Source organism: Notothenia rossii (assembly GCF_949606895.1).
Source record: "Notothenia rossii genome assembly, chromosome: 8".
Taxonomy (NCBI): Eukaryota; Metazoa; Chordata; class Actinopteri; order Perciformes; family Nototheniidae; genus Notothenia; species Notothenia rossii.
In genome coordinates, this window is record NC_136906.1 from 30480642 (window position 1) to 30495868 (window position 15227).

Sequence of the window (15227 nt, forward strand, 5' to 3'; positions counted from 1 at the left end):
GGCTTATCGTGGGTCTTATTTCACATGGTTATAGAAAACTGGGAAAAAACAAAATATTTCTCACCAGGGTAACGTTACAAGATTTGGCATTTGTGCTGCATTCAGGTGAAGTTTGAACAATCGTTAAAAACGTCCTGACTGGGAAAATTCACAAGAACCACGTGAAGTTGGAGAAACACTTAAAAAATGTTCAATAGCCATACCAATCCACTTTATATTTGAATGAGCTCTTCCTTAACTCATGCTACCTTGCTACCTTCCGGACGGTTTTCTGAAAATCAGGCCAGAAATGTTTTCGTAATCTCCCTTTTATCTCTGACAGTAGTTAACTGTTTTCAAATGTTGTGTCTTTCCAGCCTGCTCCAGTACCAGCACCAGAACCAGTTAAAGCACCAGAACCTGTCCCTGAACCAGTTAAAGCACCAAAGCCTGCTCCTGAACCAGTACTAGAGATGGTACCTGAACCAGTTGCAGCACCAGAAGTAGCTGCAGCACCAGAACCTGCACCAGAGCCAGTGTCGGAACCCGAATCTGTCCCCGAGCCAGAACCAGTATCGGAACCCGAAACTGTCGCAGAACCGGCTGAGGTTCCAGAGCCCGAACCAGTATCAGAACCAGAACCTGTCCCAGAACCGGCTGAGGTTCCAGAGCCCGAGACGGTCCAGGAGCCTGAACCAATAGTAGAGTTTACACCAGAACCAGAACCTGAGATTTTCCCAACCAATGGTGAGATGTTGTTACTTCATTCATTATTACAAATCATGCAGCAGGGATTTTAATCCAAAAACCACATATTAATTAAAGCTTACAGGGTAAAACTAACTGCGCAATCAGCACTTTAAAGGTCCCATGTCATGCTTTTCCGGTTCTTACCCGTCCACTTGTGTGTTATGTAGCTTTTTCTGCATGTAAACGGTCTGCAGAGTCACAAACCCTCCAAGTACACCCTGAAGCGAGTAAAACTCTAACACAGAACCTTTAACCTTTCTATGCTGCCCAAGAATGCCTCGTTGGAGATTGCTCTTTTTCCATTGTTCTCTTCCTGGTCATAGTGACGTAATGGCTCATCACACACACACTCACTCAGCCTTATCTTTTCTCAGCCGCGGCTCTGTGTATCTCTGTGCGCACACACACACACACACACACACACACACACACACACACACACACACACACACACACACACACACACACACACACACACACACACACACACACACACACACACACACACACACACACACACACACACACACACACACACACACACACACACACACACACACACACACACACACACACACACACACACACACACACACACACACACACACACAGAGAGAGAGTTCCGCGCTGTCTCGCTGACCCCACGCAGCAACCAGGAAACAACACCAGTAATCCAGCTCACACTGTCCGCTCCTCAAGCCTCAAAGGCCGAAGCAGCGAGCCGCGCAACGTCCCGCCAACACGGTACCCAGACCCCACGCAGCATTCTCATCTGTTTTCCTTACTGGTGTCATTTTCTGGTTGCTAACAAACGCCTTTGTAACACATAATCACTGATCTTCCGCACAATCAATACCTTCACTCTAGGTATTTTAACTTTATTTAAAAATCTAAATATTTTACCTAAAACACATATTCTATTTTTTATATATTTTATTACAATTAGATTCAAATGATATATATAAATTATTTGATTTAGATAACTACATATCTTTTTTATATTTATTTTATATTTTCCCATTTTATTTATTCTGAATTATCCTATTTTCTATATATATATTTTTTATATTAATATTTAGTAGACGCAGATGTGTGCAGCCTGTTAGCTCTGACTGTATGAATGCAGAGTTGGAGCAGCTTCCTCAGCAGCTGTGCTCCGCAGATAACTTATCAACAGAGGAACCACAAACGGCCGTCCTGACGACCATACTGCACACACATCTAACCATGAAATACTCTAAATGGTGAAGGATTAGAAAAAAAACACATACAAAATACATTTTGTGTCATATTGAGAACTTTAGAATTTAACAAATGTTATAATCGTATTGTACATTTGTGTGTGTGTTTTATTGCAGCTAAAGTACTAACAGTACAATAACAAAATACTCATACAAAAGTAAAACACCTACATTAAAAACACTGAAGTTATGTAAATCTAAAAAATACTCAAAATCAAAGCATTACTTGTACAGTAAAATAGAGTTAAAGTCATTGAAGTATAATTATTGATTATGCAGTAAAATAGTCCCTGTCAGTGTTTCACTACTCTATATATGAAATATAAATTCATGCATTAACTAGGGACATTTATTAATAAATCTGTATTTATTTTCTTTATTTGTCCTTAAATTAAATCCGGTACTGATTTGTAGAATGCTGTACTTCAAATTCCCTGCAAATGTTATTTATTTATATGTATTCAATTATTCTAAGAATTTCTTTATTGATAATTACATTTTCGATTTTCTTGATGTTTTTTTGTATTTCTTGTCTATTTTATGTACACTACTTATATATTAATAAATAAATGTGCAATATTTACCTCTAAGATGTAGTACAAATACTTAAAATGTGTACTTAAGTACTCAGTTACTTTCCTGTGTGTGCCAGATGTGGCTGCAGCTGACGACATGGTGATGTTCACTCCAGGAAAGAAACAGAGCAAGTTTGAGACGATGATGACGAAGGAGGAGATTGAGGAGGAGCAGAGGTGAGTGACAGTGGGTTCTGAGGTCATGTGACATGTCTGTGTGCGGCTGCATGTACAGCAGTGTGTTCTGCTAAAGGCTTTAGCTTCCAGGGACGGCGGGTGGAGGGTCTTCTGCACGCACCTTAACACCTCTGTCCATGGAATGAAAGACACTTATTTAGTGACTTTACTAAAGAAATGCAAGGAAAATAATCGCATGTTTTGTGGTCCCACATTTCGCCCCAAAACAATGCAGATTTAGCATTACATCTTGCAAGTTATCATTCTCAAAAAATAAATAAATGTTTACTGTATATATATATATATATAAATAAATATTATTTATTTTATTTTATTTGAATTTACACATAATACTTTACTTGATCTTTTAATGATTCTTGTTTTAATTATATTTATTAAATATCTTCATTTACATAATGTTATATATTATGGTATATATTTATATATTTGTAAGTATATATTTTTAATTTATTCTTTTTAACATATATTTGAATTATATTTATTTTTATTTATTTAAATTGTATATATTGATTTATTATTTAGAAGAAATATTTAAATTACATTCTATATTTTAAAATATGCAATATTTTATATTTCATTTCTTTAATCCTGATGTGTTTTTGTTTTAAAGAATGCTTTCCGAAATGTGTACAAATATTTCTCAGATGTGACTAAATTCAATGCAAAGTGTGGGTGCTACTTATTGCTAAATATATTTTATTATTACCGACGATAAAGTGGAGCTTGTCTATTTTCTAATGGTTTCAGAGGGTAATCATCTCGAAAATGCAAAATTGCATTATTGAATTTTTTAATAATTAATGCACAAGTGGAAAAGGAAAATCCTATTGTGAGATTTAGTCCAGCAAAGTCTTCCATCCACACCTTGAGGCTGGACTGTGAGTGAACAGACATTACATAACCTCTGTTACGCATGTTTTCCAGGTGAGTGTTTATAATTTACTTTATCTAAGAGCGGGGAGGAGACATATTCAGCCGTCTGATTGGATAACCCTTTTTATTTTAAACTCCAGAAACCCTTAAAATGTTCTTGTGGGAATCTCAAGGAGAAACAGAGAAGAGAAGAGTCTTTGCCTCAGTCTGAGTCTCTCTCAGGGTGAATAGATTTCACAGATGAAAGATATTTCTCTGCACAGTTCACAGCTCCAGATCCTGGTTGAGTGTATCTTAAAATGTTGTATAAATCTTGTGAAAACATGTTACCTTTCAAATCGAAGCTCAAGAACTGTGAAATCATTTAGATCAGTGGTCGCCAACCAATCGATCGCGAGTGTGGTGCGGGTAGATCGCGGACCGTTAAAAAAAAAAAGTAACAAAAGAAAAATTAAATTAAAATAATAATGTTTGAAAAATACGTTTTTAGATGTAAACCTATCATCCACCACCCCGTTAGCAGATGCCACTTGATTGACGTATATTTGAGACACCTCAATAATATAATACATTAACCGTGCTTTACGTGAACCTCATCATGACACAAGAGACAACGGCAGGATTTTAATTTCCTGTGTTCACTGAACGCAACAGAGGCAAGACACCACACCAATCAGAGAGTTGCATGGAAATACATGTGTGCTTGTGTCATTCAAGCTCGGCTCTGTGTGTGTATGGCAATAGCGCATTTAGTGTGATAGAGAGAGGGACCGGTGCTAGCGGGGACCGTGATGTTAGCATCTGGTTAGCTAGCTGCACTAACTAACTAACGGACATAAGGAGCTGTTTCCACAACAAGCTGGAGGAGAGTCCTCTCCTGTCAGACTGAGGGGCTCAGGTGAGCTAAAGGACTCTCTGAGTGTTTAGAACGGTTTTGTCACAAAATATTCAAAAGACTATTTCCGCGGCACACCTTCCTATGATCATTATAGTTATACAAACAATAAGAGAATAAATGAAAAACAGGTAGGAAATGGCCTACTATAAAGTATGTCAGTAAAACAAGAATACAGTTTAAAAGGGGAGTGATTTGTAAAATATCCATAAAGAAAAAGAAAATCTGTTTACAGTTCTGTTTCATATGGGTGCTAAGAGAGGTATCCATAGATCTCTTCATGTTGCTCTCAAAGTGCACCAGATTGATGCTTTCAACTTCAATATTTAAAAAAAAATCTTCCCGGGGGAGCATCCCCCGGAAACCCCCTAGAGGAGGTGAGGTCCACCCCCCAATAGCACTTTACCCCTACCTATATGCCGTTAGCTGATTATGGAGCCTTCATTGTAACAGTAATTCAGATGCCATTAGCCTATATAAAAGGCCTCAAATTGGAAGCATTGTCTAGGCCGTCTTTTTCACTCAATTCTGCAAGAGGTAGATCTCGCCTTTCACCTAGGCCGAGGTCGGTGATCTTGGGCTTAAAAAGGTTGGTGACCACTGATTTAGATGAACACTCTTCTAACAAGTATTTAGTCATAAACTCAAGTATTCGACTAAAAGGGTAACTCTTTTAGTCCGACCCTGAAGGTGAACCTGAAGTAAAACGCCAATGGGGTTTCTCGATTAGATTTGGTTTTATTGCAGAAAATAAGCTCAGCGACAAACACATGTTTAGGATACTTCAACATTATGTTCAATAGGATAATCTCCACATACACCGAAAAATTGAAACGTTGACTTAATGTTACTTAACTTAAATGTATTATGTCAACAAATTTCACATAACTGTATGAGGTTAGTTGAAAGCAATAATATTAAGTGGAGTTAATATTATTGCGTTCAACTAACCTAATACAGTTGTAATAAAGTATAAATGCAATCTCCAGAATTAAAAACGCTAACAATAGGCAGATAAAGGAACTGCGTCACCTCACTTTACATCAACAACGGTAAGCTAAAGGCGGCTAATGTTTGGCATTGGGCTGTTAAGTAGTCCCATTTAGTCACTTGTTGTTGGTTTTAACGTCATTTAAAAGCTTCAGGATTTAAACGTGTATTGGCATATTTTATGTCGCAGAACAAAACTTTAAAATCTCTTCAGCTTGTGTTACACCAGACCTTATTTCAGGCATCAGACTGAAAAAAAAGAGCATGAATATCTGAACCATTAATATCTGAACCTTGAATATCTGACAAATAACTTGTTTTAAATGTTTAAATTTGCATTATTTCTTGTCTAAATGACACTTTATACTGTGTGACGTTCAGGTATATCAAGTGCACATTTCAAATCACGATAAGGTCCAATACAAGCCTTCTCTTGTAGCGCCTCCATTGCACATTAATATCAGTAGTCAGGTAACCCCCCCCCCCCCCTCTTGATACAGTATATGAGCATGACTCCCTCCCAGGTTTTTGTGGATAATCTCCATTTTGTGCTAAAACAGCAGATGTTTTGTGTGCTTATCTTTCAGGATAGAGCTTACGTCAGATTTTACTTCTCTATAATCATCAGCACACACACACACAGTGTGTTAGGAGGGACATGGTAAGATCATGTTTCTATTAAAACCCTAAATCAACCCCAACAAAAATAACCCGAGATAAAATGTATTCTGTCTGAAGAGAGAGGCTGGCATTACATTGCTAACCATGTTTGGATCAACGTGACTTTATTGAGCATTTTAACAGAGTATTTTACAGTGTGGTATAAGTACATTAAATGCATTCATGTATCTGAATACTGAACTGCTGCAACATGTACTTTTTATCATCTTCTCAGCGCTGCTCAGATTTATGGAAACACATCAAATCATATAATGATAGTACATTTACTTTTTAAAGCTCCTTTAAAGGTCACCTATTATGCAAAATCCACTTTTTCATGTATTTTATACATACATACATTGGGGCAAAAAAGTATTTAGTCAGCCACCAATTGTGCAAGTTCTCCCATTTAAAAAGATGAGAGGCCTGTAATTTTCATCCTAGGTATACCTCAACTATGAGAGACAAAATGAGAAAAAACTATCCAGAAAATCACATTGTCTGATTTTTAAAGACTTTATTTGCAAATTATGGTGTAAAATAAGTATTTGGTCAATAACAAAAGTTAATCTCAATACTTTGTTATATACCCTTTGTTGGCAATGACAGAGGTCAAACGTTTTCTGTAAGTCTTCACAAGGTTTTCACACACTGTTGCTGGTATTTTGGCCCATTCCTCCATGCAGATCTCCTCTAGAGCAGTGATGTTTTGGAGCTGTTGCTGGGCAACACAGACTTTCAACTCCCTCCAAAGATTCTCTATGGGGTTGAGATTTGGAGACTGGCTAGGCCACTCCAGGACCTTGAAATGCTTCTTATGAAGCCACTCCTTCGTTCCCCGGGCGGTGTGTTTGGGATCATTGTCATGCTGAAAGACCCAGCCACGTTTCATCTTCAATGCCCATGCTCATGGAAGGAGGTTGTCACTCAAAATCTCACGATACATGGCCCCATTCATTCTTTCCTTTACACGGATCAGTCGTCCTGGTCCCTGGCGGCGTAGTGTGTTACTGATGGTAGATTTGTTACTTTGGTCCCAGCTCTCTGCAGGTCATTGACGAGGTCCCCTCGTGTGGTTCTGGGATTTTTGCTCACCGTTCTTGTGATCATTTTGACCCAACGGGGTGAGATCTTGCGTGGAGCCCCAGATCGAGGGAGATTATCAGTGGTCTTGTATGTCTTCCATTTTCTAATAATTGCTCCCACAGTTGATTTCTTCACACCAAGCTGCTTACCTATTGCAGATTCAGTCTTCCCAGCCTGGTGCAGGTTTACAATTTTGTTTCTGGTGTCCTTTGACAGCTCTTTGGTCTTGGCCATAGTGGAGTTTGGAGTGTGACTGTTTGAGGTTGTGGACAGGTGTCTTTTATACTGATAACGAGTTCAAACAGGTGCCATTAATACAGTTAACAAGTGGAGGACAGAGGAGGCTCTTAAAGAATAAGTTACAGGTCGTTGAGAGCCAGAAATCTTGTTTGTTTGAAGGTGACCAAATACTTATTTTCCACCATAATTTGCAAATAAATTCTTTAAAAATCAGACAATGTGATTTTCTGGATTTTCTTTTTCTAATTTTGTCTCTCATAGTTGAGGTATACCTAGGATGAAAATTACAGGCCTCTCATCTTTTTAAGTGGGAGAACTTGCACAATTGGTGGCTGACTAAATACTTTTTTGCCCCGCTGTATGTGTCTCCTCTGTGTTAAGAGATTTGGAAAGTTTCAAGAAAAAATGTTCTCCCCCCCCCCCCCCCCCCCCACCTTATCACCTGAGGCCCCATCCACACGGAGAAGAAAACGAAAATAAACCAAAGTTGTTTTAAAAAAAAGTCTTCCGTCCACACGGAATCGGCTCAAGAAACGTGTCCGTCCACACGAAAACGCTGGAGATGCTGTAGTACATATGCCGGGCTTGTAAGTTTCTCTGTACTTCCGCCACAAAATACACCAAAAGCAGCAAAGAAGACCGATGATTATTATTATTATTATTATTATTATTATATTATTATTGTTGCTGATGGTTGTGGTAGAGGAGCTGTAGATTTTGCACTAAAATCTGTATCATGGTTAGTAGCGTCTGGAGCACGAACGCAACCCTGTGATCCACCATTGTTGTTGTTGTTGAGCAGGAAATGTGGGGAGAGGTTGGCTATGGCATCATCGTTTCAGGAAATGATCGTATAGGGAATGTACACACGGAGCCTGCAAGCGTTTCGTCTCCAGACTTACCCCTCGATTCCACCGGGTCCGTCTTTGTCACATCACGGCTGCGCTGCGGTTTTGGTCGGCCTCTTCCGGCGTCATACTCTCCCGGGCGCGTTTCAGAAGCATTTCAGAAGCGGAGCGTCTTGCCTGCCGGCTCGCAGTTTTTGTTGATTTGGGCATATTTCCTGGACAGGCTACTTTGTACAGACAAAGTTAATAATAATAATAATATTCCAGTTATAAACGACCAGTGTTGGGCAAGTTACTTTTAAAAAGTAACTAGTAATAGTTATAGTTACTGCTCTAAAAAAAGTAACTAATTACTTTATTAGTTACTAAATTATAAAAGTAACAAGTTACTTTACTTTAAGAATAATAACAATAAAAATACAAGTTTTTGTGTTGTTTTTTGCTGAATAGTTCTCTGAAGGCAACAGACTCGACCGTTGCGATGGGCAGCATGTCCTCAACAACATACCTGGCAATCAATCTATTTATCGTTTTTTGGCTGTTTAGATGGTGTTGCTCCATCTGGGTCACTGCCGGTGGTTGAGACAGTGGGGTCTTTGGCGACTAGTTTTATAGCCCCATGTACATTACTTAGGTGCTTCAGGAGATTGGCATTTCTTTTATTCGATGTGGACAATGCTTTCTGTCCTGCACACAGTTTACATTATACCGTAAGATTGTTTGTGTCCTTTATCCCCACAAATAGAAAATAGTGGTTATATCTCCAAGTTGCAAATGCGCTGCTGCTCTCGCTGATACTTGCATCTGCCATTGTGTGTGTGTGTGTGTGCTGGTGGTGAGCGTTGCCGTGTGTGTGTGTGTGTGTGTGTTAGCATTAGCAAGTGTTCATGTGTGTGTCTTTTCCCCATAAGGCAAGACCTGCCCAACTCTGTCTCTGATTGGCTTACCCTGAAATGTTACCCAGCGTTAACCAATCATCACTCCTCTCTGGTTACTTTCACTTTCGAGATTCGGTTCAGTTCCATCACATAATGTAACGCACCCATTTAAATCACAGTAACTATAACGGCGTTACTTAATGGGAATAGGTAACTAGTAACGCTATTAGTTACCGCAAGAAGTGGTTGCGTTACTTTGTAACGTGTTACTTCCAACGCTGTAAACGACATAAATCACAGATGTGTTGCTGTATTTTAGTGATTAAAAAAATGCATTCATCATCAGAATTATTCTATATAATTTACACAGTGCCTGTAAACCGGAGGAGAATGCTGGCATTTCTCCTCCTACTTGAAAGACTACGGAGGGATAGGGTCTGCAAGATTAGTTTATTTTGGGGATGGGCCAGATGCTCTGACCGGTCCACTTCCTGCCCGGCGCCTCTGCAACACCTCGCGTCGAAAAATAGACTTGAATCCTATTTTGAGCGGAGCCCAGCGCCGAGACGCTTCTGAGCCGTAACGCGACGCGTCTGGTGGTATAGCACCCATTGACTAGAGTGGCCGCGGTCTTTTTCGGGCTCCAAAACCCTCTATACGATAGAGAACGTTACCGGATACAACTGATATCGTCTCCGTGTGGACAGGGCCTGAATCTCCTATTTGAGCACCATTGTGTTCTTTTTAACCAAGTCTCTCTCAGAGGGGCGTGGGGAGGGGCTCCTTATTTTTCATCTAAAGTAACAGACAGAGAATCAGCACTTTGGAAACAGGGCTGAAACAGAGGGGATTATGGGAGGCTAAAGAGATCTGTTTGGTGTTTGGAGGCAAACACTTCAGAGACATGTTTTGTATATATCTGAGACCTATAATATATTGATGAAAAAGAGTATAATAGGGGACCTTTAAAATGAAAATCATAAACATTATGAGAGAAAAACAGTCATTTAAGAAGCAGTTTTTCAGATTAAAGATGATTTCTTCGTATTTCCTTATTATTATTAACTCGTAATAGTTGATCCAACACACTTTCTGCTACTTTATGATGCAGGAAGGCAATTTGTTGCAGGGAAGCGCTTCCTGCTGGACGAATACTGTCATTGCACAAGGAAATAATAACAAATAAATAAAGGTGTTTTTTTATAAATAATATATATAAATATTAATAAAATGTTTAGGCTTAATACACCTATCCTTTTATTATTGTGTACAATTCCCTTTAGATGTGTACGCTTCCACCGATATATGATAATAATAACAATAATAATAATATGATTATGTAGTTAATAATATAATTATAATATTGTATTATTTATAATATTTATCATTATTAGAATTATTATAACAGGTGTTTTGTGCGTGTTAACGGTCACAATTAACAAGTAGGAGAATCAATGTTATAACTAATTATTATTACATTTGGTTGTAGTGGTTTTAGTAAGAGTTTAAGTAGTAATAGCAGTAATTATATCAGAATTGGTAATATTAGTACATTATTATTCTATATGCATACATATAATTCATGACCTACACATGTAAAATAGAAATGTACAATAATACGATTATAACATTTGTTAAATTCTAAAGTTCTCAGTATGACTGTATAAGATTGGTTCATGAGTACAAAAACAAATACTCTGTGAAAAAAGTCAATCAACAACAAATACACACACACACACACACACACACACACACACACACACACACACACACACAGGTAGAGCTTCCTGTCTGAGGACCGAGCCTCTCTTCTTCTACATGTTATTTCCTGCAGCTTCCCTTGCTAACTGCATGCTGCCCGCTAACGCATAAGCTAACGGTGAGTGATGCTAACAACTGTGGCAGCCAAACTTTGTGTGCATTTAAGTTCACTTTAATTTAATAAACCAAACCCTGTATAATTTCTGCATGAATTAATAAATGTATTTAAATTCAGTCTAATCTCAATAATAACAACAGCCTGTGTGTTCTTCATCAAATAATGTACTTATATTTTTTGATGTTTTTTCAGTTTTATGTTTCGTTGTTTCTATTCATGTCTGTACATTATAAAAATCATTGACCAAGTTAAAGTCTGACAGTTTTTACCGTATAAAGTTTTATATTATAATATATGAATATTATTTTCCACTTTTTCTTAGTGACATAATGCCACTGTTTTTATGTAGATGCATTTTCAGTGTGTTACATATTAGGAGGATTTTCACACTGGGATATGTCCTTGATTAGCAGAAACATTGATTAAATGGTAAGTTAACTCAGTGAAAGTGTACAATTATATCAATAAAACATTTTTTGAACAGTTGTTTTAGGAAGTAGACCCTTTTTTCCTCAAAGGTAGATTCATTTTTTAATGCAACAGTAAAAATAGTATAAATAAATTAAAAACAATGTTAATGCTAACAATTGACATATCCCATAAAGAATGTAAACAAACAATAGGATTAAAATCCCAACAATTAAATTGCTATGTTCAGAGCTGAAGTTAGTTAAAAGGTTTAACTAAGTGCAAGATGATAATAAAATATTAATACGTCATATTTGTTTTATCCCATTAATGAAGGGACATTTTTTGTCTAATGTAGAAATTAATTTTGTTGGAAATACGAACTGCACAAAAAGCGTTATCTATGTTGTTGTGAGTCATTGAAATATATTTGCACTCAGAACTTATTATACAGATTGTAATTATTTAAATTGTGTTTGTTTCCTTTGATAAACAAGTGGCATTATGTAAGCAGACATTTTTGGGAGAAAAAAATGAATATTTAGGAGTTATGATCAGGACTGAAGTGAGTTACGGTATTTAATAAAAGTGGGGAAAGATATTAATAAATATTAATCTTATATCAGTTTTAGGAAGTGGATAATTGTGTTCTATCGTGTATGGATTCAAAAAAAAATTAACTAACACTGCAGAAAAAAAATAAAACACTTTAAAAATAAAAATGTGAAATGAAAAGTTATGATCAGGACTGAGTTTGGTTACACGATTTAACACTGAACTAGGGACATTTTGTTTTTGTAATCTTTTTATGACATGAATACGACATCAGATAAAATGTTAAGGCCCAGATACACCGGCCCGAAATCGGCAGTAAATGGGAGTCGGGCCGAACATGAGCGTGGGCACGCCCTATTCGGAGTGGTGTGCACTGCACCGTCGGGTCTTTTCTGCCGACCTGACGCCTTTTCTTGCCGATTCAACATGTTGAATCGGCGTCAGGAACACCACCGGAAGTCGGACAAAGGGATAACACTGATTGGCTGTTCAGCTAGCGAATCAGTGCATGAGAAGCGTTAATGGAAGTGAAGGAGGTAAACAAATGATTTTGAATGGAAGATGGAACACACACGGACAGCTATTTCACCTCATCGGTTTATAGAGCTCCTGTTCGTTCTTGTTTTCAATGGACGAGAGTGAAAATGGAAAGAAAAACGCTATTTGTTGTTTGTTTATATCACGGAGTCTGTTCTTCTTCTCTGTCTTCCGGTTGTTCCGGTTGTTGCCTCTTTTGAATGATGAATACACACTACCGCCGCCTGCTGGTAAGGAGTGTTATTGCCACACACGCATACGCAGTTCATACGTGCTCGGCTCGGATTTGCGTTGTGTTCCAGTGCGAGAAGTCGGCAAATACGCAGGAGAGTCCGGCGACGCAACAGTCGGTGTCGGCGTCGCCGACTTCTCAGGTGACTGGCCGGTGTATCTGGGCCTTTAAGTGTTAACTTTCATGTATTAGCGTTCATTTAAAGTGATTTACGTTACATTCCCTGATTGTTTGGAACTCTCATTTTAAGTTGTATTTCTTGACACATCAAAATGAATATTGTGTGTTATTTTCTTTTTTCAGAGCTCCTGAATGATCATCATGAGATTTGAAACCCCTTCAGCTTCTTCCTTGATTTTGTCACTGCTGAGTTAAAATATTTGAAACCTTTTATTTGAGAAGCTTTCAGGTCTGAGCTGCTTGTGAATAGCAAACGTCTTTACACCAAAGTGCCTTCAGGAGTCTGTGTTTGTACTGTTTGTAGAATAGCATTAACAGAAACAGAGTGAAGTTATTGTGTTTACAGGACAGATGGAGCAGTGTAACACTTTTGTTCAAACTTTGATTTCAATAAAGTTTAGTCAAACAATGAATCTGCTGTTCTCCGAAGAACGGAGAAAAACCAAAGTTAAACGTCCTGTGTTTGAGGTGTGAGGTTTTTCAGTTTGATTTACATGTTTAGACATGCAATAAATAAATAAATGAATGTGTGAAAGCCAACTGACACTAGTTGTGTTTGTTTCAGGAAGCTTTTGTTTTTATTTTTGAATTAAGCATCCTGTGCATTAAAATATATCCTGTAATTTAACCATCCAATTGCTTCTTCTGTTTGTTTTTGTGTATTTTTTTAATGTATTTCTTAATTTAGTCTGTTCTTTTTTTAAATTATAAATATGATTATTTATTATTAACTTTTTATAGTATAATTATTATTTTTATTATTATTTTTCTCGTTGTGTCTTTATTTTCTTGATATTTTACAACATTAATCCTGAAAAAATTCAATTAATTTCTTCTCAAAATATTATACTTTTTCTTCAAAAACATTTAATGAATGATTTTCGGATCACTTGAAGATGGTGGACGACAGGTGCTACAATGATCAAAACCATTTAAATGAGGAGAAAAGCACTGTTTAAAAAACGATTAGAAAACACAAATGTGCCAATACATATGCAAATGAAGAAACATATTGCTTTTGCACATGTTGGCCACCACACTTTTATCAAAAGTTTTCTTGAATTCCCATTACCATCCAAAATCATGACATTATTATGAATATAAAATGTTTTTTCTCGAGAAAAATTACAGCATTGACCTTAAAAAATGTGTACTTTTTCCTTTTCTTTATTCATTTATTTTATCAAGAAATATTTTGATATTTGTGTCCTGTCATGTGACCTTAGCTGAGTATTTCTGTTCAGTTCTGTGACTTCACTTCCCAGGGTTCAACAGGAGCAGCTAGCAGCCATCTTCCTGTTGCTGAGGGAGAACCAGGAGGCGCTGGGGGAGGTGACGGAGGGAGAGATGGAGGAGCAGCTCAAGCTCTACTCCCTCTGAGACTTCGGAAAATATATTGTAGATCTATATTTAAACTTGAACAATTTTACTGTATTTAAAAAAAAAAAAGTATTATTATACAGTATTTTTTTTAATACTTGTTCGCAAATTAAACATAGCCCTTATTTCTTTGAGTAGAAATACTAGATTTTTCTTGAAAAACGTTGGATTGTATTGTCAACATTTAACATGTTTTCTCAAAATATTTGATCTTTTTGTTAAAAAATTATGATTTTTTTTCTTCAGATATTTCAAGTTTTCCTCAAAGTGACCTTAAAATATTCAAACTAAAATCTCAGTTTAAATTCTTTATTTAATATATATTTAATAATTTTAGAATATTATTCCTGATACTGTAGATCTCTGTTATTGCTAAAGAAGCGCAATATCCCAGAAAAAACATATCTGTTTTTCTTTCAGAATTGTTTTTAATTTTGTTTTGTTTTTTAATTAAAATATTTAAACTTTTCTCAAAAATACTTTGACTTTATTCTGACAAAAACCTGGTTCCTGTCTGGATTTTGTGTTGAAACGGTAATATAGCAACTGGCTGCATTTAGGCTAATAGAGTTTTCTACATAATCTTAATCTAAAATGTGTTGAAACTTTTTGATATTGTTCTCAAAAAATGTCAACTCCATTCTCGGACGACCATTACCATCAATGTTTGTATTTATATACATTTATAATTTTGCTCTCTAAATATAAAGACTTCAGAGAAGTCAGAGTTCTATTTTAAAATATAAAATAAAATATAATAACAATCTGGATAAAACACCCAGTGTTTCCCCTATATACAAATAGTGGCGGCGCAGCGCCGCTGCTGAAATATGAGCACCGCTG

General features: G+C 36.9%; 1 protein-coding gene across 4 annotated transcripts in view; it reads left to right on the forward strand.

The window, feature by feature from the left end:
* The window catches only part of LOC307015399 (uncharacterized protein), a 34613-nt gene extending 20127 nt beyond the window's left edge, over positions 1-14486 (forward strand). The window contains exons 2-5 of one of the 4 annotated variants that reach the window (XM_079643961.1): positions 357-726; positions 2623-2722; positions 6089-6162; positions 14270-14486. In XM_079643961.1, the coding sequence (XP_079500087.1) occupies positions 357-726; positions 2623-2722; positions 6089-6122 (504 nt within the window). In that variant the 3' untranslated portion in view covers positions 6123-6162; positions 14270-14486. Of the gene's footprint in view, positions 1-356; positions 727-2622; positions 2723-6088; positions 6163-13127; positions 13641-14269 lie in introns of those variants that run through there. The other 3 variants (XM_079643960.1, XM_079643959.1, XM_079643962.1) reach the window with 3 other exon arrangements.
* Positions 14487-15227: the final 741 nt, after the last annotated feature.